Source organism: Boleophthalmus pectinirostris, unplaced genomic scaffold (assembly GCF_026225935.1).
Source record: "Boleophthalmus pectinirostris isolate CB_2022bp ecotype Guang Dong unplaced genomic scaffold, ASM2622593v1 HiC_scaffold_4, whole genome shotgun sequence".
NCBI lineage: Eukaryota > Metazoa > Chordata > Actinopteri > Gobiiformes > Gobiidae > Boleophthalmus > Boleophthalmus pectinirostris.
Genome location: NW_026571353.1, coordinates 23,891,680 through 23,915,812, shown reverse-complemented (window position 1 = coordinate 23,915,812; position 24,133 = coordinate 23,891,680). Strand labels below are relative to the sequence as shown.

General features: G+C 38.5%; 1 protein-coding gene across 1 annotated transcript in view; it reads left to right on the top strand.

Annotated features, from left to right (window-relative positions):
* Window positions 1–24,133, top strand: part of ksr2 (kinase suppressor of ras 2) — a 98,784-nt gene that overhangs the window by 23,147 nt on the left and 51,504 nt on the right. The window contains exon 6 of the mRNA XM_055161645.1: window positions 23,032–23,204. Coding sequence (XP_055017620.1) covers window positions 23,032–23,204 — 173 coding nt within the window. The remainder of the gene's footprint in view (window positions 1–23,031; window positions 23,205–24,133) is intronic.

The following is a 24,133-nucleotide window of genomic DNA, read 5'->3' as shown; positions in this document are numbered from 1 at the left end:
TAGTTCCACACAGACTTTGCGTTCCTACTCTTTCGAAAAATAAGTGATTGCTTCTGCAATCTTGATGTATTCATATGGGGGGCTGTACTCCTCTGAATTTCTGGGGACAAAAGTTATAGACTGAGACAAACTGAAATGGTGTTTTTTTATTGTGATCATGGTATTGAAATCGGTATTGAGAATAGAGTCTCTTCCTAAGTATCGCCATCAAGTTAAAAAATGTTCTATCATGACAACACTAAAACATACAACTTAATAATGAAAAATAATAGAACTATGTGCTACTAAAAGACTATCTGTTTGATATATATTTGTGCAGTTTTCTGATATGGATATATGAAACAATCTCCTGATACCACTGTTGCTATAGTAACACAGTATATTGCCTATACCTGTCAATTTGCCCTGATGAAGACCCCTGTGTGAGTTAGAACACGCTGACGTATATAAAGCAAACTTCAAAAACAGAGTACCTCGAACCTCCTACTTTTTTGCCGATTAAATATAATTGAAGGAACTTTATGAGCACCTACATAAAGTTCTTTAAGCCCAAATCAGATAAGTATTTCTCGCATACTTATTTGTGATTGTGGTGAGAGCTCATGGTATCTTATTGTTACATTTCCCATGCCTGTTTCCTCCTTCACTGTTTCCTCCTATCAAATGTATGGAGCTTTGCATTATTTTCCATATTTGTTAGTTTGAAAACGACCACAAAATGACGTCTTTTTCCTGAGACTTATTTGACTTTGAAATGTGAGAATGATTTGATGCAGTCAATCAGTCCCCCAGCCCACGGAGCACCTGCAGACAGAGGCATACAAAGACCACAAAGACCACAGACTCACACCCCCAAACAGAATCAACTATACAACCATGAAACAATTGCATTTTAATACACTGATATTGCATGTTCGTTTCATTTTATACACTTTTTTACAATATTATTATTATTATATGTTCATGTCAGATACCAAATAAAAATCAGCAGGAAATATCTACTTCAAATCTGGTTGTGATCACGTTCTGCATTTAGAAGATAATTTGATGATAAAAATTTCAGATGGAAGAAAGTGGCCTATGTAACTCTATGAGAGATTTGCTCTTTTTTTAAAGAATTATCCAAACTCATAATCTTCAAAATAAAGTTGAACCCATAGACTGTATAAAGAAATGGACTGAGTGTGACGTCACCCGTAGAAATAAAAACACAAAGGTCATGTAGAGTGCGTTAATATGAGGCTCAGTGCAACCGGAGCCGGAAGTGCCCCTATATGCAATTCCTATTTGGAAAGTATCAAAGTTTCTAAAAATATAAATACATATACAGATATTTTTTGTATATGTATATCAATCTTGTAGACTCAGCATCAGTTTTTCTGTCATATTGATAGTCACAATAGAGATATGAACAACAAACTAGGACAAAACATCTGTATTTTAACATTTAAACAGCAATTCCTACTATAGAAAACTGACCTAGTTAAATTTTAAACTATAGGCTTTGTACAATGTTGTGTTGTGATGTTATGTTAATGCTACCTTTTTGTAATGTAGGAAATAAATAAACAAACAGCAGATTGTGATATTTTCTGCCAATACTAAATGCAATAAGTGAAATATGTCAACAATTTAATATAACATGTCACACCAGATCTTTTGGCATGTTATTCGTCACCAGGTGAGTCACATGGAGTCTATCTACCACATGCTGTGTAATAGTATGTGTCTTTACACAAACGGCAACATACAGTACATATGCAATATTGTGTGCATTCGAAATAATGTAATTTACCTTTAATATAGACTCATATATTGTTTATTAAATGTACTGTGTTACACAAAACTGACTTATTAGCTTTTAAGCTACAGTATGTTAGAACTTTGTTACCACCTCAAAATATACCTGGAGCTGTGTTTTGTTTCATTTACACACACGTTTGAGTAATCTTGAATTATTAAACTGTCTACAACTCCAAAGTTCGAAATGCTCTGTTCCACCTTCTCATGTCATGAAGCAGTAGCTTTCAAGTTAACAGCTTTCCTTTTGTTCAGAGATTTTGTTAGAGATTGGCAATTTTACTGAAATGTACCTAGTGAAGGTGTATGGAGTTTAAAAACACAGCGGAGCACTACTTGTATTATCACATGACATCACAGCTCTAACGTGAATGAAACAAAACCCAACTCCAGGTATGTTTTTGCTGAAGAAACATTATAACATAGATCAGAAAATAGTGTAGTATGGGTCCTTTAAAGTATTGCCAAGACCTGTTGGTGGTTTTCAGTCTCTTTGAAGTGATGATGTCATATGCCTAGATTGGGGGCAAGAGCCAGTTTTCTCTATTGATTAGTATTTGCGTCAGATATATTTACATAAATCTGCATTTGTATTAAATATTATGGGCCTGTAGAATATTGTGATTTGTTGTTGTGAATGCAGTTAAAATTAAGTTTTCAGTGGGTATATTTTTGGGAGCAGAGTGTGATAATGACACTTAAATTCACAATGTATGAGTGGTTTTATAGAATATTTGCTACCAATATCAAACTTTAGCTCATACATTTTATTTTTATATTTACTGAAGACTCTTGTACGTCACAGTAGTTAACTTTAAAAACAACTTCGAGTGCGCCGGATACCACTTAGACCTTCATTTAAAAGCAGAAGCGTTGCATCTTTTAAGTGTTGCTTACGCCTCGACCTCTCGTATGCGTCTCTTCAGGCTTTATGCAGGCCCCCTCTCCTCTCTCCCTCCTCTCCCTCTCCCACCTCTCCCGCCTCTCCCCTTCTCTGTGCCCTTTTCACTGGAGAGAGCTCTTTGGAATAAAGTGTCATTAATGGAGCTCGTTGTCTATGTTAATGAGAGGTAACTCACACCACGAAAAGGCCAAATGAGTTTGCGGTGCGTTCGGGGCCCCCAGTCCGACCCGTCACGATTCTAGATGGGTGGGCGTGGTTTGTTTTTAGCTCCCTGTTCCTGTGTCACCTTATGAGACTTTCACAGGCTTTTGAATGTTAAGCACTTTCTTCTTATTCAATTGGATGTTTGCTACTAAATCACATAGCTCCGGGGGTTAGCGTGATTCAGTCGTAGCTTCTCTTGGGGTAATTTGGCCATGCAGAGCTCAGGGGAAGCAAATTTGCATCTTTTCCATGACTAATTTAGCTGTTTGCTTTCAGAGAACTGGTGTACACATTATATATTTTGCTACCCCCACTTTCCCTTTTTTCTCTGTTTCCTTCTTATTATGCCAGTCGTTTGAAAAGACCTCAATGACTTACTTAGCAGCATCTGATCCAGTTAAAAATACACAATTACGGGATTTCTTACAAGCAAATCTGAAAAAGAAAAATGAATGCATTCCAATGATTTTTAAAGCATTTTTATGGCTGTGAGGTGAGCAGAATACACACAAGGAATCTCCCACAAACATAACGAAATTGCTCACATTTTTTGGTATGAAATGTGTGTTTGGCTGTTTAGCAGTTATACTTAGATCTGTAATGTTATGTCTCCTCAAAATCTATATACTGGCCAATATATACTAGTACTCTGCCTTAGAGGTTTTGGGAAAAAAATTGAATTGCAATTTTTTTGGCAAGTATTGTGATTGGGATTATATTTGCTATATAGCCTATGTTTCAAAATTAAACAAATGAATTAGTGTCCAGAGCATACACAGAGTAAACAATTCAATATTAACATTTGAGACTGAAACTAATCCAAGAAATTCAGAATAGAGATCTAAAATGGATACAAGGCCTGTTTACACGAGTAATAATGGGTTAAAACATCAAAATATTTTATCAAAAGTGCCTTTCGTTTAGACAGTGATGCCGTTTTTGGGGGCTTAAAATGCAAAAAATCTGAAACCACCCTCCAGAGTGGAAAAGCTAAAGTGGGTATACGCTCTGCCATAGCGTTTCCGTCTACACTGCCCAAGACGCAAAACTCTGATCAGATCTCTGGTCAGATCTGCTAAGTTGCGTACACATTTACATCACATACATCACCACCTAGCGTCACCACCCAGCGCCCTGGCATGCATACCCAATCGAATTCCACACACTTTGCATCATTGTATACGCGCAGATTTCCTCCCGAAAACGGTCTTCTAAACGTGGAATAAAAAGTGAAGACGCGACACCACTTTTGCATCTTATGTTCATCATATAAACATAGCCACAGAGATCCAGCTTTTTCAGTTCCTATACCAATTCTCATACTTCAGCTTTACATATCTGCCAATATTCAATATCAACTGATACCACTGACTAGAAATAGACTTTATTTTACTAAAAACAAAAAACATTGTATGACAAAATGTGTTATGTAGCTGTAGGAACTATCTCTCAACTAACTACAGAACAACTTTGTATTAAAAGCTTACACCTTATGAGACTTTTAGGACCAACTATGACAAGGAAATACTCTTATTGCATCAAATTATAGACGCAACAAGGATATCAAAACTGTATTTTGGAGCTGATATCTGATCTGTCAAATTTTCATGAATCAGCGCTGACATCCAATACCAGTATCAGTATTTGTGCTCCTATTAAGCTACATGTCAATTTTTTTCCCCCTATAAAAAGACAGGATATTTATTTCTTTGCAGATGATATTCTAGTATCAGAATAATTTTAGTTTTTATGATTTGATAATTATGCTATCTCAAATTGGGATTTAACTTTGACAATGATATATTCTCCTGCCTTGACCTAAAGGGACAGCAATATGAACCTTTTTTTTTTTTTTTACTTTATTTTAATCAATGATGAATGTTAGCGTCTCTGGAAGTTCATGCCACCGAGGAGTTGAACCTGCTTGTGTAGTTGCCATGGGAACCTGTGCTGTCCTATTCTCTGTACTGTAAATCTGGCTAAATTGGAAGAAAGTGCCCCATATGGATTTTTAATATAATGGTGGTGTCCATGGTTACATGCAAAGGGCAAGTCGTGCATCTTGAGTAATGAAAACAGACCTTTGTGGACCGAGGGAGATTTAATTCAAATCCTTGAAAATCTTTAAATAGACATATTACACTTTATTTCAGGTACACAATATTAAAATATAACATGCAGATCCTTATTTTATTGTGTTCATTGTAAACTGTAATATTGATCTATAACGTCTTAATATTAGAAATGAATCCATAAACTTGAACTGAGACCACACTTTTTCATAGTAGTATTTCACTTTAGCAGCTGCAGATTTTTATTTACACATTTCTTTTTTTGAAAAAACGTCTACGTGAGCTTTTTGAATTGTACACATTTCACCCAGAGTCTGTTTTTGAATAAGTAAAGGCTGCAGGGGAGCACTCAAGCCTCAATATGGACAAAATAGAATATTCAAACATACAGGAATCAATTGAAATATGACTTTGAGTAAGATAATGATCAGGGGACACCATGGTTAAAAGATTATAAAGTCAATTTTATATATCCTACTGTGCCCCCTTTAATGTCATAAAACCATCCCACATGTGTTTGTAATGTTAAGTTATGAAACTAAATGATACACTAAATGAAATCCCTGGAAACAGATCAAACATAGAGTGACATTAAGCAGCTTGGTGCTCCCCAAATAGCAGCTTTTTGTGCTATTTTTGTGAAACTGGTCATTGGCTTACATCAGAGACATTTGCAAAGATTGCTAGTAATAATAATAAAGCATTAGTCTTAGTGCTTTTCCGTATGGTTAAAGCCGCTTTTTATAATTTGTTCTAATATTCATTCACTCCCTGGTGTTGGTAGCTACTTCAGACAGAAGCAAGACTGTCAGTCTGTGTCTATGTCCCCCTCTGACCTCCACCAGTCTCTTCATTCATACATAGGCAAGTTGGGCTGAGAATTTGGGTGATCAGCTTTTCTTTTTTATGATTCAGGCACAATCATATGCGCTGCAATCATGAGTTTAATCTGGCCTTTTAAATGAAAATACAATCACATGCTAGCACGTACAATCCTACTGTGAGTGCAGTTTTGGTTAGATACAAATAGAAATACTTGCTCCTTAATAGTCGACACATCAATCAGCAGGGTATGTTTTCGGTTGACCAAGAATTACTTAGTCGACTGTATCCCTACAATAAGACATTTTATTTGCATTAATGGTAATTCTTTATTCACTGTAACTGAGATTTTCTGAATTTGGGTCAAATGCGGACACAGTTATTAAAGTTGCCCCTGTACAGAACTACAGTATAGCAAAATAAGTCAACTGTGTACTTTCGGCATCTAATTCTAATGTTTTACTGTTCGAGAATAAGAAAGGAAAGGTTAACATGTTGGTAGTTTTAGCATTACCATGGCCTTTGAAAGTTGTGAAAAACGCCAATAAATGTATCACTGCTTATAATTGTTTTTTCAGAATGCATATGGTAAGTGACGAATAACTCTGGATCACTGCAAATTGTTTAAAATGAACTAGTCTTTTAAAGGTCCTATATTACACAAAACTGACTCATGTGAGCTTTTAGTCATGTTAGAATGCTGTTATTTCATCAAAAAAAAAAAAAAATTGAGTTGTGTTTTGTTTAATTCATACGCTTGAGTAATTCTACATTTTCAAAGGTTAAAATGCTCTGCTCCATCTAGTGATAGTTTTCAAGTCAACAGCTACCTTTTACCTTAAGTTTTGTAGAGACTGGCAATTCCAGGGCTGAAATCATCCAAATGATTTAAATGAAGGTCTACAGAGTTTAAAAACACAGTGGAGCACATCCTGTATTGCCTTATCACAAGGTATCACAAGCTTTTTTTTCTGTACAAGAAAAGACCTCGGCCTAAATATGCAGGATTAGTTTGTTAAACACGTGTAAATGAAACAAAACACAACTCCAGGTCTGTTTTTGATGAGGAAACAATATTATAACATAAAAAAATAGCATAATATGGGCCTACAGCACACACCACCACTCATTATTACAAGTAAAAAGTCAACAGATGCTTCCGTTGTGCAAGTCAATTCACTACTGACATTACACAAGATCTTTGACCTGTTACTGCGTCTTTTGTTCTCTGAGGTGTTCAACGAGCCCTGGCGTCCATTGTAATTTTAAGGAAGGCTATAGGACACCACCTCATCCATGTTAATCAGGCTTTACTCACCACGGCAGCTGATAAGGGAAATCAACAACATGGTCCTTCACAATTCACACATCTGTCCACAGCTACCAGGCTCTTTGGAGATTAGAATCATGATTTGGAATTTATATGGGATTTTAGCAGGATGCTTATAGAGCCAATGCCATCTCTGTGGATTTGTGGTAAAGGTATAGAATTAATTTTATCTTCTTTTTTTTCCCTTTCTTGGGCTGTGCAGTTGATCAAATTTTAATTGAAGTCCAAACCCATCATCTGTGTGTAAAAGCCCGTGGTTTGGAGAAGAGTGTAGACTTTACAGCAGGGGTCATCTAACTGAGGTCCATGGGCCAACTCCGGCCCTCCACGCCCCTTTAACCGGCCCCCAGCCCCTGTGCCCCCCACCACTTGAACTGGCCCTATGAAGCAATCCTCAAAAGTTGTCATGGCTAATTTTTTTAAATTACTTTTTGGCAAATAATAACATCTCTGCATCATGTATTTTGTTGATTTTTTTTCAATTAAAAAATTATATTTATAAGAAGTATTTAGATTATTATATGACATATTTACATTTGCCACCGAATTTTCGCCACCTGACAAGCTCGAGATCAAAAAGTGACAGTCCACGCTTACACCGAGTTCTGTAGTGCAGTTAAGGACAGCAAAATGGCAAGTGTTAAAGTACGAAAAGTTGACAGAGAGTGCAGAGTTTTCAAAGAACAGTGGATGACAGATTATTTTTTTGTCCAGTGTAAGGACCGTGCAGTTTGTCTGATATGTAAAGAAAGTGTGGTGGTTTTCAAAGAATATAATCGACGTTGTCAGGGTCATACAATTCTGTTATATGGCCGATCCGACCCCGGCCCCCATCACAGTCAGGAGCAATAAAGTGGCCCCCAGAGAAAAAAGACTGGTGACTCCTGCTTAAGTGGAAGCGATGACTATTTGACTATTTACTGTGTTTCAATGGCATGAGTGAGTTAAACAAAACACAACTCCATGTTCGTTTTTGATGACGAAACAACATAGATCAGAAAATAGCATAATATGGACTGTTTAAGCCTTTTTGAGCACAACATTTTACAGCAGTGCTACCTTTAAGAAAGATAAGTTAGGGAGGCTGGAACTGAGCCACTAAGAGGGGCAATTAGACACTTCAGTAACTTAATTATTGCTATAGAAAACACACAATACACTGTTATAGTCTCTGGGAAAACACTTAGATGCGTTCAAAGAATTTCATTAATGCAGTCACAATCCAATTTTCCTTCCCCGTCATTATTTCAATCGTTAAAAGTCTCCTTACAATGACATTTTATTGTTTTCGTGACAGCACGGATAATGTATTTTGAAGTGACAAAACGATGCTTGGACGTGGATTCTATTGACAGGGGTTTTTCCATTTATTAAACATGGGACAAGTGCACTAAAGGAGTTATTGGCACCATCCATCACAGTGCCTATCAAACCTAGCCTTTTATCTTGTAACGTTAGTGGGAGTTGGTGTTGATAATATCTGCCTCAGGTTCCATATTGTTGTTGACCCTGAGTTTTCTTTAAAGATTATTATCAGATGGTGGAGAGAACATGCACTTAACCCCGTTCACTGAGGCACCTAGAGGAGCATATGTGATACTATAGCAACAAGAGGTGTTTGAGCGATGCTTTCATTTTGTGCAAATATGAGAAAACTATTGCCTGAAAAAAAATATGGCGAGGTGAAATATTTTGTGGAGGAGTTCAGCAAACATTGTAAGTGAAAAAGGTTAGCAAATGTATTTGAAGCGTGCCCTTCTCAAATGCATTGTTTTTGTATTCCCGTGTTTCCCATTACTAGAGGAGATTTTTGACCCCTATAGAAACTAAACAATAAATTGGTATGAAGTTTTATTTCTACTCACTTAAAGGTGCACTATGTAACTTTTGTGGGGAGAATGTTCCAGTGCATTTGGCTTGGACTCGGACCCGAACCAAATCAAGCGGACCGAGACCGCAAAAAAGAGGTGGTCTCGGTTCGCTTGAATCCGCACCAAATGACCAACTCTGGTGCGGTTCCTCTGGTGTGAACGCGAACCCGGGTCCAAACCATAGACAGTATGGACAAACGGACTATTCGAAATGCATCATGGGAGGGACACGCGTCTCCTCTGCCTGAAATGACGCGCTGTACGACTCCAGCGCAGTAACAGATTGTTGTCCAGACGCAGACGCGATTCATTTTCGAATTATTTTACCAACAATGGCCAATACAGAGAATGTAATACACGAAGATCAGATCAAGTACGTGCGAACGTGTGGCTCCAGAGTGAGTCAAAATTGGGGGTGCGCACCCCTGTTCGGGACCTACACGCACAGAGACGACCCGGTGTTCCCCGTGATCACACAGCAACCAACATTTGTTATTTTAGGCTTTAATTAACCAAATAATTTTATGGCAATAGGCAATCGCCCATTCAATTGATACAACTTCAAAAAGTCCCTGTTTTTAGCCTAGTGTGAGAAATACAGTCGGACTAGATCCAAACCAGAGTCCCGAACCAGCGGGGGCAGCTCCAGTTCAGGACAGGCTCAGAGGAGCTGGAGCGGGGAGCCTCGACCTGAGGAAGCGCTTTCCCCGGGAAGAACCAAATGCGCGGAGGACGGACGCTCAGAACAACATATAACAAACCAAACTGGACTCACGCTTCTGTCCGGATGCTGCACCACCTCGGAACCAGCTGCGGTTCTTGAGCGCGGAGGACAGGAGCAGTGCGCCCGGACCTGTAGTCCACAGCGCATTCTCGCTTTCCAGCACAGAAACAGCGCGCAGACGACTGAACGTACCCGCTCGGACCCAGTCATTGCGCACTGGTCTTGCTCGCCACCGTTTGGAACCAGCAGTGTTGTGCAAGTTCACACTTTTCATGAACTAGTTCAAAGTTCAGTTCACACTTGTTCAAAGTGAATAGTTCACATTCATAGTTCACAATTTTAATTTCGAACTAGTTCAAAGTTCAGTTCATTTTATATTTAGATGAGATCTGTAAATGAAAGGCTGCACTTATTTTTCAAACTGACTTCTAGTTTACAACAACTTTACAAGATACACTGTTGGACAAGTGACTTTAAAACTGTAATGTGTTATTTATGACTTGTTATTGTCATTTCTAAGTCATTTGTTACATACATTAAAATGTAAAACATTACACGACTATTGCAGCACTTTTAAATTACTCTCACCAAAAGAACTGTTAAGATGCTGAACTTTTGCGCCGTATATGGACTGAACCAGGACTAAACCAGGACTAAACCAGGTCTAAACCAGGACTGAACCAGAACTGAACCAGGTCTAAACCAGGACTAAACCAGAACTGAACCAGGTCTAAACCAGGACTAAACCAGGTCTATACCAGAACTGAACCAGGACTAAACCAGAACTGAACCAGGTCTAAACCAGGACTAAACCAGGTCTAAACCAGAACTGAACCAGGTCTAAACCAGGACTAAACCAGGTCTAAATCAGGACTGAACCAGGTCTAAACCAGAACTGAACCAGGACTAAACCAGGACTGAACCAGAATTGAACCAGGTCTAAACCAGGACTGAACCAGGACTAAACCAGAACTGAACCAGAATTGAACCAGGTCTAAACCAGGACTGAACCAGGACTAAACCAGAACTGAACCAGGACTAAACCAGGTCTAAACCAGAACTGAACCAGGACTAAACCAGGACTAAACCAAGACTAAACCAGGACCAAACCAGGACTAAACCAAGACTAAACCAGGACCAAACCAGGACTAATCCTGGACTAGAACTTGGAATCTAGGACCGCCCCTGAGAGAACCCCGAGTGCGATCGGGCGTCAGCTGCGTTTAGCTCGGTGGAGCGCGGACGTTCTGCGTCGGTCCTTTCGCTCAGGATCACGGTCTACGCGGGCGCACCTCCGGCGTTTCACCGCTGCTGATATCGCGGTGATTTTAGCAAATTTGTATGAAGAAAAACGAAAAACCCACCATTTCAATCCAGGTTAAAAAAGCATTGTGACGCGCGTTACTGACATATGTACCAAGTAAAATAATACGCGCGCGGAGCAGCACGTCCTGTGCGTGTAGATTTCAGAAAATAGGATCCATCCTATTTTTTGACGCTCTACACGAGCGTAGGCGCGCATCTCCGTCCAAATACACAGAGAGCATGTATCTGTTGTTGTATTTGTGCATTTACCATCAGCACATTGTGCTCCCTGGGCAGTTCTGTATCATGTGAAAGAGCCCAGATCCACATAGACTGTTAATTAGTGCTTTGAAATTTACTTTTGAAATCCTTGCGTTTGCCGTGGTCAGCCTGTACAGAAGGTAAATACAAGCAGCTAAACGCGCCCAGTCAAGTTTGATTGACTTCCCATTGAGACAGAAGAGCCCGTACGTTCCGCTAAAGCTGCCGGTGGAGTCGCCTTCGCGTTGACACGAGGCTGTGGTTTCGCGAGGTGAAGTGCGAGCAGATCGTCACTTGTCAGGTGAAAACAAATTCCGACGTTTAACTAAACCCCAACAGTGACGTACGTCGTTCATCACACATAATTTGAACAAATTCACGTTCAAGTTCTTGATTTACAAAAGTGTTGCGTTCAGTTCAAAGTTCACTGAAAAATGAATGTGTTCAATGAACGCGTTCTTTTGAACTCGTTCATGCACAACACTGGGAACCAGCACATGGAGGATGGAGCCTCCGGACCATCTGACCAAAGCGCTTGTAACAGAAGACCAAGGACCAGACCCCAGCCCCGTCCTGAGGAGCTGCGCGCTACTTTGAGCGCTGTTGGCTGCTGCTGTTACCCGAACTCTGGGCTGATGCGGTGAGTTTGTACAAAGTTCTACATGTTGCTGTTTTATGAGTTCATGGTGATAATTTGAGATGAGGACGGCCCGTGGTATTAACAGGAACATCGGTGTTGATAACTGGAGTATCGCTGTTTTACCGGGGAAACAGAGACACCTGAATCGAACCAGTTTTGGTTTGTTTGCCGGTGTGAACGCGGACCACACTGGAGTGTATTTGCTACATAATAACAATTTTATTGCCTGGTGCGGACCAAATAATCGAACTAGCGGTGTGAAAACGACCTTAGTGTTAACGGGGTCACCTCTCCATAGCTCTGACCTGTGATGTATAACCTGCTTACCTGACCAGCAAGAACCACATGCTTTGAAAAAACTTCACAAAGATGAGTAGATCTGGAGTCTCAAATTTCAGAGGGCATGATTGACAGGTGGATTAACCAATCAGAGAGAGGCATGGTCTCTTCACGTCAAACACAAACGTGGTTGCTTACTAGGGATGTAACGATATCCAAATCTTTCGGTATGATATTATCACGATATACATCTCATGTTACGATATTTATTGCGATATTTTGGAGAAGCTAATATAATTACCTTAAATACCTTGACAAGATTTTCATGTGAATTATTTGCGTCATAATTTCAAGAATTCAAGTAAAAACATATCTCTTCATGTTGTTTGCACTGAAATGAATCATGGGATATGTAGTTTCCAATGTTCATAAGCTGTTGCTACTATAAAACAATGCATTTAAGTAAAGGAACTTGTAATTCGATATATATTGTGACAGCCCATGATATTATTGTGAGACTTTTGACAATCACAATATTTCAGTTATTGTTACATCCCTACTACTTACACATAAAAGAGGAGAAAAATCAAAGTTCTGAATCAACAATCGAAGCACCAAACTATTACTTATTTCATGCAAAAGAAGTTATATTTTGTTCTGACAGTCACGATAATTCTCAAGAGGAGATGTCTTCAGCAGATTGTCTGAAGTTTGAATGGAGGATTTTATGCTCTTTGGTCCGGTCCCAGTCCTTTTTGGATTCTAACAAAATATAAGGGTCTTTCTGGTCAGACAAACTTGCATGTATTGATGGTGTTTGATAGTTTAATGCCATATTCAGGAACATTCCACATAGAGCAATAACACCTCCATTGAGCCTCACCATCAGAACAGTTAAACAGTGTATCTCAAACTTAGAAAAAAAGAAAGTAAAATACACACCCAATCAGGAGTCTGTGGTAAACACTTCTGTGCTGATGATTTAAAGTCAAATCATTTCCCATCCTTAAGGTACATAAAACTTTTTAAATTGGCTCAGTAAAGAATGGACAGCATCCAACATCTGCTAATAGCCCACCTCTTCGTAATTAAGGCGTAAGAGGCACTTTGATTTCTTTCTAGTATCACCTCAGTGGAGATTGAAAGAGGTGTCAACAAATTACCACCAGGTGCCATATTCATTTTGACAAGGAACCAGAGAACAATTGCTAATGCTAAGCCCTCCAGCAGTGCACTTTCACTTGAATTCATTATTCTAAAAACTAACAACTAGGAAGAAAGCCAGGATTTTAACCACTCCTAAGCCACAAACAAGATGTCATGGTACCAGAGACGTTTTAGTGTATTTTTTTGCATATTTTTTTTTTCAGGAATCGTGACTTGATTTGTTATTGATGACTTGGACTAAGACTCAAGGACTATATAGACTCTTAACCAAGTCTTATCGTTACTGCTCACCTCTGTTAATGAGGTTTTAAGGGGTAATTTTCAATTCAGATCTGGTTTTTAGATGCTCTAAATGTAACTTTTTTGGTGGAGAGTCCACCATCTGCTCACTTCCATAGAGTTGTTGCTTTGCCGTGAATGTATAAAGTATAATCTATATATCTCCATAAATAGAAGTTCAGAATTAATTAAATTTAATTAATTAAAACATTTTTTTGTGTTACAAGTCTCATCTCTTTATGTTCAGAGATTATTGAATACACATAAACATTGTATAATAAACATTGTATAAGACAAAATTAACTTGAAAATTGTAATTGATCAATATGAAGCAAAAAATCTGTCAAATATAAATGAAAATCAGATTTCAAACTCCAAAAATTCAGCTTATCTTTATAAAGAACATATAAGACCATCACAAAAGCATAGTTATCAGGAGCTGTACCACAACACATGCCAATGTTAAATCTCTCCCAGAAAATCTGAGAGGCAATGATGCTTTCCACCGTCTCCATGACAACGGTCTCCATCTATCTATATCAGCGGCTCTCATCAGGGGCTTGTTTTTACTCTCCTCCTCAGAGTTGTAGAGCTTCGTACAAGAGGCTCAGGGCAGAATGTGTGTCGCATTAGGATTAAGTGGGATTCTTCTCATGTTATTGCTGTATAATTTACCAGGGAGGGCTGGGAGGACTAAGTGCAGGTGTCTAAGCAAGCACTAGATGTATAAAAGGGAAACTTGACAATCTGTTGGCTTGATTTCATCTACAGGACACTAATAAACTTGTTCAGGGACATATAAAGGATTCATTGCAGTCTGCTTTCTGGGTTTACAAATGTGACAACTCGATTATAATAAGAAGGAAGCAGAGACTGACCTTGATAAAGATATTAAACCTGGAAAGATTCCCATATTAAGTAAATCCAAAACAAATTAGACACTTTTATACATTTTGTTCACCAACGTTCAAGCCTCTTTCAGACCAGTACGTGCTAGAATATCGACTTAATGTGCAATATATTTTGGGGCTCAATATCTATCATAGGTACTTTTTCTTTGCAATAGTGAAAATTTTAGCCATTTTTATGTAATATACGATTTGAGCTGTAAAATAAATAATTGCTTGGCTAATTATCGGTACATTCTGCCAGTGTCAGTGGTATAAAGTAGTATCAATATTCTCGTTTATCATCATATATCTCTGTAGCACTTTGTCATGCTTCAAAATTTGTTATCATGGCAGGCCAAGTGCATGCTACAGGTGTGTCCTTGGGCAACACACTTCACCTATCCTGCCTGTTGTGTGAGGAATAGGTTGGCTGTTTGGGTTGAATTAATAATGATTCAAAAGGAGTGCTTTGCGAGGCTTGTAAAGTGTAATACAAAGGCATATTTTTGTATTATTACATTTCATTGTGTGGGTAGTTGATTTATATTTCTGAAAAGTCTACTATAAAAATAATCATTAGTCGCAGCCTGACAAGATACTAACTTCAATCCCTAGGGGTCAGTATAGGAACATAGCTTCTTAAATACCAAATTTGAAATCATAAATGTACAACTTACCAGAACAAAACAGATGTGTCATTTTCTTATGAGCATTATGGCCTGAATGTCAGAAAACCCGATTTGAACCTGTCAGACAGGTGCTCTCCAGAGTGCACAGGAGCACATCTCAGCACCGCACCTGTCAACCTGAACCTGTCAGTCTGGCTCTGCTCCGGCCGCACACAAACTCTCCACTCACCGGTCACCCCCTCCTTCTCATTTTCGGTCTCATTTTCTCCCGTGCTTTCATTTCAGCCCTGGGTGCCTCTCTGCTGTCTCTTGTTCACTTTTCAATCCCCCTCCACACACACATACTTACGCTTGATTCCTGTCCTTTGCTGTGAGATCTACGCACCTCCTCTGGCCCAAGACAGCCTGACACCCACCCGTATCACAGCGAGGTGCAGTGACAGCTAAAGAGGAGCTAACAAGGAACGCAATTGGCCGACTGTAGCTTTTTTAACCGCGTATTATTATCATCGGCCAAACATCTCCACGGGTTATCAGGCTTTGACGTTACCTTGACACATCAATTGACAGGCATGGCGGAGCCGGTGTCGCAGGTAGGGCCCTCTGTGCGTCTTCAAACACGTGCGTTAGAAAACATGAGGTTATATTTAAAAGTGACGTCAGCAGGAGCAGCGGTGGATCAGGGACTCTGCTGTGATGCACTGCTATAAAATTCTTAGATGTTGCTACAACTAATGGCATTTAGATTTGGCAGAAGTGTGACATGGTCCAGGTAACTACTGCGCAAGAGGAGCACTGCCTGGAGAGTCAAGATGATCCTATTGTTACGTTTAAATTTGGCAGCCACATTTACAATTGTTACTTTGCATCTGATGTCATCAAGATCTCCTGGGGTGTGATGTTGACTAAAAGCACTGCTCTGTCTGAAGCAGGCCTATCTGACTTGGGTGAATGAATAATGATCTGTAAAGCATCTTTGTGACATATGTCTGTGAAAAGTGCTATATAAATAAAAAAAAAACTTGCTTACTTACTTATTGTCATAGTAAGTACTATATCGACTTATTGTTAAATATATGAAAGCTGGAACAATATATTTTGTGGCTCAATACTTATCGCTGCATATTTTTGTTGCAGTATTGGAGAGGTATCTGTTATTTTTTAATAATATTTTTTGTATGGTAAGATTTGAGCTGTAGAGAGATAACAACCAGAACTAATTATTGGTTCATTCTGCTAGTTATTTGTTGTCGCTCATGCATTTTATGATTTTTATTGTTAATGTCATGATATTCCTCTGTAGCAACATGTCTTGCTTCAAAATATGTTATCATGACAGGCCTATTCTGAAGCTTTGTTACTTAAATTATTAAAATTATTTTAACACAGTTTGACTTGGTTGGAACTAGGGATGGGCATTCGATAAAATTTTCTTAATCGATTGTCAGGAGAATTAACGATCGATTATAGATTAATCATTAATGTTTTTTATATTTAAATTTATCATCATTATTATTACTATCTGCACTACTAATCTGCATAAATAAATTCAACTTTACGACATATAAACCGTAACCACTCTAGAGCCACATCAGCCCGTTTGACATTATAATATGTTTAATGCAGCTTTACGCAACTCTCACAGAAACGAAACTTAAAAACGCATGGCTAATTTGCATAAACTAAGCGAAGAGAAAAAACAGCTCTTGTGCACTGATGCAGCACGACTCAGTGGAATAGAGGTTAGTGTGACCATATTTGCATTTGTCAAAACTAGGATACCGTACAGGGGGTGGGGCGTCGTCATCGACATTGCGCTACTCTCACCTGGCAATCTTTTTCCCACTGGACACCGAAACATATGTGCTGCTTTGTACACTGTGCACATGGCCTCCCACTTGTCCCGAACACAACGGAAATCGTTAAATACGCATTTGCACTTCGACATGTTGCAGGCTGACCGACTGTTTGTGTCTCGCTCCTTCTGAGTGCAGAGTACATGTACGGATCCCTGTTTGGTCGCCCTACGCTACGCACAGCAACCTACATTCAGTTTGTCGATTAAAATGAACGTAATCGATGAAATTCTTAATGATCAGTTATCAAGCCCATCCCTAGTTGGAACTACAACAGGAGAAATAATTTGTGCGCTTAAACAAATCTCTCACATATGAAATTACTATCACAAAGTAGCTGGCAGTTCTTCAGTTTGTCACTTTCACCTTTTTGTTGAATGTCAAACTCCTAAACAGGATCATGAAGGATTGTATTGATCACAGTCTCCTTCAAATATGTGGTTTAAATCCATTTTGCATATTTTCTTTAGTTTTCAGACTGTTTGCATTTCACCATGATAGTTGTTGAACATTCCACCAATAGAGATATATGTAGAACACCCCCACCATGATGTCACTGCAAAGTATCAATAGAAGTTTCCTTGCCTTTAGTTATATGGCAAGGACGTTTAAAGGTGCAATGTCTACCTGTGTAGGAGATGTTATTGTTATGCTTAGAATGATTCACAGTATGTTCCTAGTAAAAAAAACAAAAACATCTATCTTCATGGAGACAAGCAGGCGACAGAAACAGCCCAAGATATTAGTTAGTTTTCAAGGGATTTTTAAGGAAATAATACACTTATTAAAAACACCTACTAACTGAATAAATCAAAGAGAGATATTAAATGCCATAATGGTGGAACATTCCTGGCAAAGCAATAATATCTATGAAACAAACAGGAAATTCATGCGTGTGTGTTTTTCATTTCAAATCAATGTTCAAGTGCATCAAAATATGTCAAAAGGGTTTTATAGATTATCTTTTAATATATGACTATTTCTAAACTTGTAGATATAATCATTGAACAAGTGGATGCACAGAGGAGCAGGTTGTGTGGTGGTCCGTTCGGAAATTGGACAAAACTAAAATGTCATTAAAAGCTAATTAGCATCTTTGTACCAACAATTCTAATTAGGGAGTCCTCAGATGACTTTGCTCAGTGCTGTGAATAGTAACTAGTATGTACGAACTGGGGCCCATGACTGAAAGCTGAGAAGAAACTTTAACATTTAATTTCTACATTTATTTCATTCAAAAGTTAAAGCTTAATAAAAAGATTATGTTTGGCAAATTTGCCTTCTTGGAGTCATCTTAAAGCAGTTAACTTTTAAAAGGAAAAAAGTGAACTTCCTTTGATAAAAGCAGCCCAAAGGCTCACAGTAACTCTCTGTTGTAATCATTATTCAAGCCACCTCTGTTTCATTCTCCACCAATTTTATTAAAGCTCCAACGAGCGGTGGCTGCCACAGATATTATTCCTCTGGTCCATTTGCATAAAAAGCAACAGGGCGCGCTTCTCTTCGGATCGGCCTCAGCAGACACACCGCTGCATATTTCAGCTCTTCTAAAAGTGAAGGGATACTGAAGGAATCCATTTTGTTCACGAGGACACCGTCTTAATTAGGAATTGGAGTGTTTTTGGGCTGGCGATTAAGAAAGAACTGTGCGGTGTTCATCTAATTAGCTCAGATATAGAAGGCTTATAGAGGGATTGCTGCTGCCACGTCGTCCATGATCCCAAACTGGAAGGGTCTCTGTAATAAGAGCTCTGTGGAGTGAAGGGAGCAGGTGGGTTCATAATGATGTATATGCATGTATTCAGTCATTAAGTCGTTGGCTGCAGTGCGTTTGTGGTTTGAGCTTTGGCTGTGTGAATATGGTGAGTGAAAGAGGTCACAGGGGTTGTAGGAGCAGACAGACAGCCACACTTCTGTTGTTCAGCCTAGAGGCAGCTGTGGCTAGAAGACGTCTCATGAGAGTGAATGAATAATGCATGAAATAACTGTATTTGAGGATCTTGTAAAGCTCTATATAAGACTAATGCGACTACCTGGCTGATACACTGAGCAACTTTTTGGTTTTTGAGCTCAGTTTTTAACATCTTATCATGGGATTTGAACCAACTTGAAGTGCAGCTGTGTAGTTCAAAGGACTAGTTTAGGACTAGACCTTCCAGAGGAAAGATTCAGAGGCCTTCCAGAGGAGATATGAAATGAGGGACAGGCCCATTTCATCACCAACCAAAACAACAGAGTGTAGAGAGGCCTCTGTTGTGTAGAACTGGTTTCCCTGGAGGCTGCTGTGATGCTGCAAGACACAGAGGATGGATACTTTTGGCTCTTCCTCTCTTCAAACTTTCCTGACACAGGATCTACCTGACCAGTTCTCTAGTTAAATGCACTGAGAGCTTTGACTAAGAGACAAAGGCAATGGAGAAGCGCAGTGTAACCCCGGGCTTAGACTGCACCTGGTCCAGCTGTAGGTCAGTGTGGAACTGGGCTTATTGCTCTGACACTCACACGAGGACCAGAGCTCTGCTGTGCTACTATTTATGTATTATGCGAAAAGACTGCAGTCTTCAGAATCCAACTGATTTGATCCAGTCGCCTCAGCATCTCCTCCAAAAACCTAAAATATACCCTAATCGTAACCCTGGGCTTACCTAAACCTGACCCTAACACATCACCTTTAAGTAAGTCATTAAGTGTCAAATCTGCATTTTTGTTTTGTTCAGCTAAATATATAATTGTCTTGTTTGTCTCACCAGGGTTGAATAAACTTTCTTTTTTAGTTAAACTGGGTCATTGCTTTAAGTATTTAAATTGACAGGTAATTTACTCTGAACAATATGCCAAGTGAGAGTCACCCCCGTGGAAGTGTGTGCTGATGTTGTTTTGGTTCATTCATTATGGAAAACCCAGGGGGACCCGATGTGAAGTCAGACTGAAAAGTGACAAACATGGAGTGATTTCCATCTGCAAGGGAGCATCGTCATGTGGAGTTGTAGCCCAGATCAAGGCTGTCACATCTATTCATACCTTCACCGAATCCTCAGCGCACTCACCTTTTCTCACCTAAAAATTGTCACTTAACTTTATTTGGGAACAGGGCATCTGAAAAGCTCTAACCACAGTTGACAGACCATTTACCAGGCCACTTGAGTGTACAAATTCAAACCTGGGATTCCTCTCTCCTCTCCCGGTATTCACAAATAGTCGGAGAGTAGCATAAAGGTGTGCAAAGCAAGGGGATGAATGCTTCTATTTAGATTCAAATGGCCTAAAGTGGGCTAATCGGAATAAACGTCGAAAGCTGCCTGTACGCTAACCTGTGGGATGGTGCTTCAGTGCAGGAGACGGTTGTGAATCACTGGTTTAATTGCGTGTGTCTGGGAGCGGAATAAGAAACTGACATGGGGCCAAAGAGTCTCGGTGGAATTCAACTTCAAATGACTTTGCTTTTGAAAGTGAGGACTCACACCAAAGGACCAGGTCTCTGTGGTAAAGTTTGGGAAATGTTGCCTCATCATGGTTAAGCTGATTTATTTATTTTTGTTTCATTTTAACAATAGAAACTCATTTAAACTCAAGTGAAACTAACAAAACATAACACTAAATGCAAAATAATTAAAAGAAGATTAAACTCACAAATAGTTAACATGCAATCCCCAAATATTACTGCAGTTTGCCTCATTATGAAGTAGAAATACTTATGAATAGCATCGCACAAGAGAGACCTTTAGTTTTTAATAAGTAAAGTGCATTTCCATTTGTGTAAATAATAGACTATTCACATGGTCTGCATAGTTAAAGTTGTACTTGTCTCCATGGAGATTTTTTTTTTTTTTTGTCTCAGATGCTCAGATGTTGTCTGAGCATAGACTGTGTAAAGAAGTGGACTAAGGGACAGCCATCGCGTTCGGTTCCAGTCAAATTCACGAGTCATAAGTTCACGAGGCTAGCAGTTACAGGAGTGAGTTTAGAGCCAAGCTCCATATTAAGAATAGGAATTTATTTACGCACAAAGTAGCAAAATAAAAACACCAGGATCATGTAGAGCAAAGTAATAAAAACACTGTAAGACCAGAACAACGAGGCTGACTGCAGCAGTTACAAAGAGAGGGGTGACAATTTTTCAATGTAAAGTCAACTGGAAACAGAGTCGATGCAGCCGGAAGCTCTTCACTTTCTATTTGGAATGTGCCAGATAGCGGGTTAGCTATGTCTGTTTGTATATACAGTATATGAGTCTGAGATTAAACATTTATCTTGCCGTTGTTCTATCATGCAAAACATGCATTCTTACTGTGAGAGGGCTCGACTCTTTACAGATCACCTGCTTGTCTCCATAGAGATACTCATTTATGCTCATTTATACAGTGTAACAGACCCTCCAACAGAAAACTTGCAGTAATGATTGGCAGTGTGTAACAAGACCTTTTGATTTGTGCATGGATTTGAAAATACACTTTGAGTAATATTTCTTTTGTAGCCTGCAATCAATCACTCTGAAATCCAGTATTCCATTGTGCAGCTCTTACAGTTACCACAGCTCTGTCATTCTCCTGTTAAACTTGAGTATAGTGGTTTTATTCAGTGATTGATGCCCTTCATTTGTGCCCTCTGTGCCAGGCTCTTAGGCCTGTATCAGACCGGTCTGTCAGCGTCACACTCCACTCACTGTATCATGACTGCCTAATCCCATAATTACAGCTATCACACATCTACACTGTCTGCACCACTCTGTTGGCTTTGTGATCTATGAATGAGAGCCAAACATGTGCCTATACTTCCTCCATGATACCGCAGTTTACATATTTCCATTCAGACAGATTTCCACAGCACATATCAGAGTTGGGACAAAATGTCACTTCATTTTAAAGCTCTTTTTGTTTATTATTTTATTAATTACTTTATAAAAAAATATATATAAAACATGTTTACACATAAAATTAAGTGCTTTAATCCCACACACCCAAGCACCTTAGTAACCACATGCAAAAATACACAAGGCTACAGATTTGCAGTACTCATTTGATTGTAAACTTGTTACTAAAATACAAGAATTGACTGTGCTAGTTATGAAAATAATGGCACATGTGGTATGTTTCTTTAGGGAATATATTATAGAACGCAATATTTAATATTTGTTTTAACTGCAAAAACAACAATCTTGATTATGTGAAAAAGTCCATGAATTAAGTGATTTTGACTAGTAAATGGGGGAAAATGCCAAAAGGGAAAGAAATACATATTTTTTTTCCCATTTTAGATAATTACTCTTACAACACTTATGAGAATACAAAAAAGCTATTTGCTTTTCAAACTGTCTCTTTTGGTTAAATCAACTATTTTGCATAGCCCTGTGAGACGACTGTTGTGATTTTGAGCTCAACAAAAATAATTCAAATTGAATAATTAAACAAAAGTTCTATTGGCAAGTGGCTAATAAAAAAACTATTCAAAACTAGACTTAGACTCAGACTTAGGCAAACTTTGTTGATCCACAAGGGAAATTATTTGTCCACAGTAGCTCACACATCACAATATAATAATAACAAAGAGCAAAAATATAAATGGAATGGAAAGTATATAAGTAAGTAGCAAAAGTAACAAGAGAATGGTGCCAAATGAGGTATAATTATATAAATGTATATGTACATGTAAAAATCAAATATAGACATATAGTAATACAAATATTTTTCTTCTTACAAGACCTTGTAAGAAGAAAAACAGTGCAAAGATAAAACAAGACAGTGTTACACATAAGGATGAATTGTTGTCGTTGTTGAATGGAATATGGTATGATGGTAGTCCTGTATCTCTCACTGCTTGAGAGGGGCTGTAGGAGCCTGTTAAGAATGAGAAAACCAGTAAAAATGCTCATGTAATTTATGAAATAGTGAAGAATGACATTTTTGAATGGCTGACCTCAGTACAGTTCTCTTCTGTGATAACACTGAGACACATTAGACATGTTTTTTCTGACCTTATTGTTGTTGGGGGTTTTTTTCAGAGCCAAGAAGAAGACCAAGCCCTTGAACCTTAAGATCCACAGCAGCGTGGGCAGCTGTGAGAACCTGCCAACACAGCGCTCTCCCATCCACACTGAACGCTCCCTGCGTTCCTTCTTCTTCCCCTCCTTCATCCCATCCACCCCTCCTGTGCACGCCGAAACCCCCTCTGCAAGTAAGTCACCCCACACTTTGAATTTGAATGAATTTATTTCAAACAATTTATTATAAAAATTTATTGCAAACTATAAAACACAATTCATGTCACAAATAATTATATCCCAAGAGCAATCCCAAATCAAAAGTAAAAATAGTATGCATAGGCTACAGGGCTATAAGTTTACCTGTCCAGCAAGGAGTGGGAAGAAGTATAATTTAAGTAATTAGTAGGAATGTAACAATGACCAAAATACTGTGATATTGTATCGTCAAAGTTCTCAGAATAATATTGTGGACCATCACAATATATCGAATTACAAGTGTCTTTGCTTAAATTAAGAGTTATGGTGCAGCAATAGCTAAAAAAAAGACAGAGGGAACCACATAGACCATGATCCTTTGCTCCATTTCAGTGTAGACTACATGAAGAAAAAACAGTTATAAGCATTTTTAAGTCCTTGGATTAAGTCTTGTCAAGGACGTTGTCAAGGACATTTTAAGATGAAAAAGTAGCATATTAACAGTTTTGTTAGCCTCAACAAAATATCGTGATAAATGGATATTTTTACATCCCTAATCGTGAGCCTTCCCACCATATTGTGAACTTTCCCCACAATATTGCAATAAAAATTGTACCGTGAAGTTCATACTGTGAGGTTCATACCATGACGGTATCATAACATAAGATTTGGATATAGTTACACTCCTAGTAATTACTAAAGTAATTAAAGGCCTCATGTTACACTATTTTCTGATTTATGTAATAATGTACTCCACTTTCTTTTTAAACACCATACACCACAAGATTGATTGACTAGATTATTTCAGACCTGGAATTACCAATCTCTACTGAAGAAAAGGTAAAATGTTGCTATTAACTTGAAAACTACCACCACATGACTTCACAAGGTGGAACAGAGCATTCAGAGCTTTGGAGATAATAAT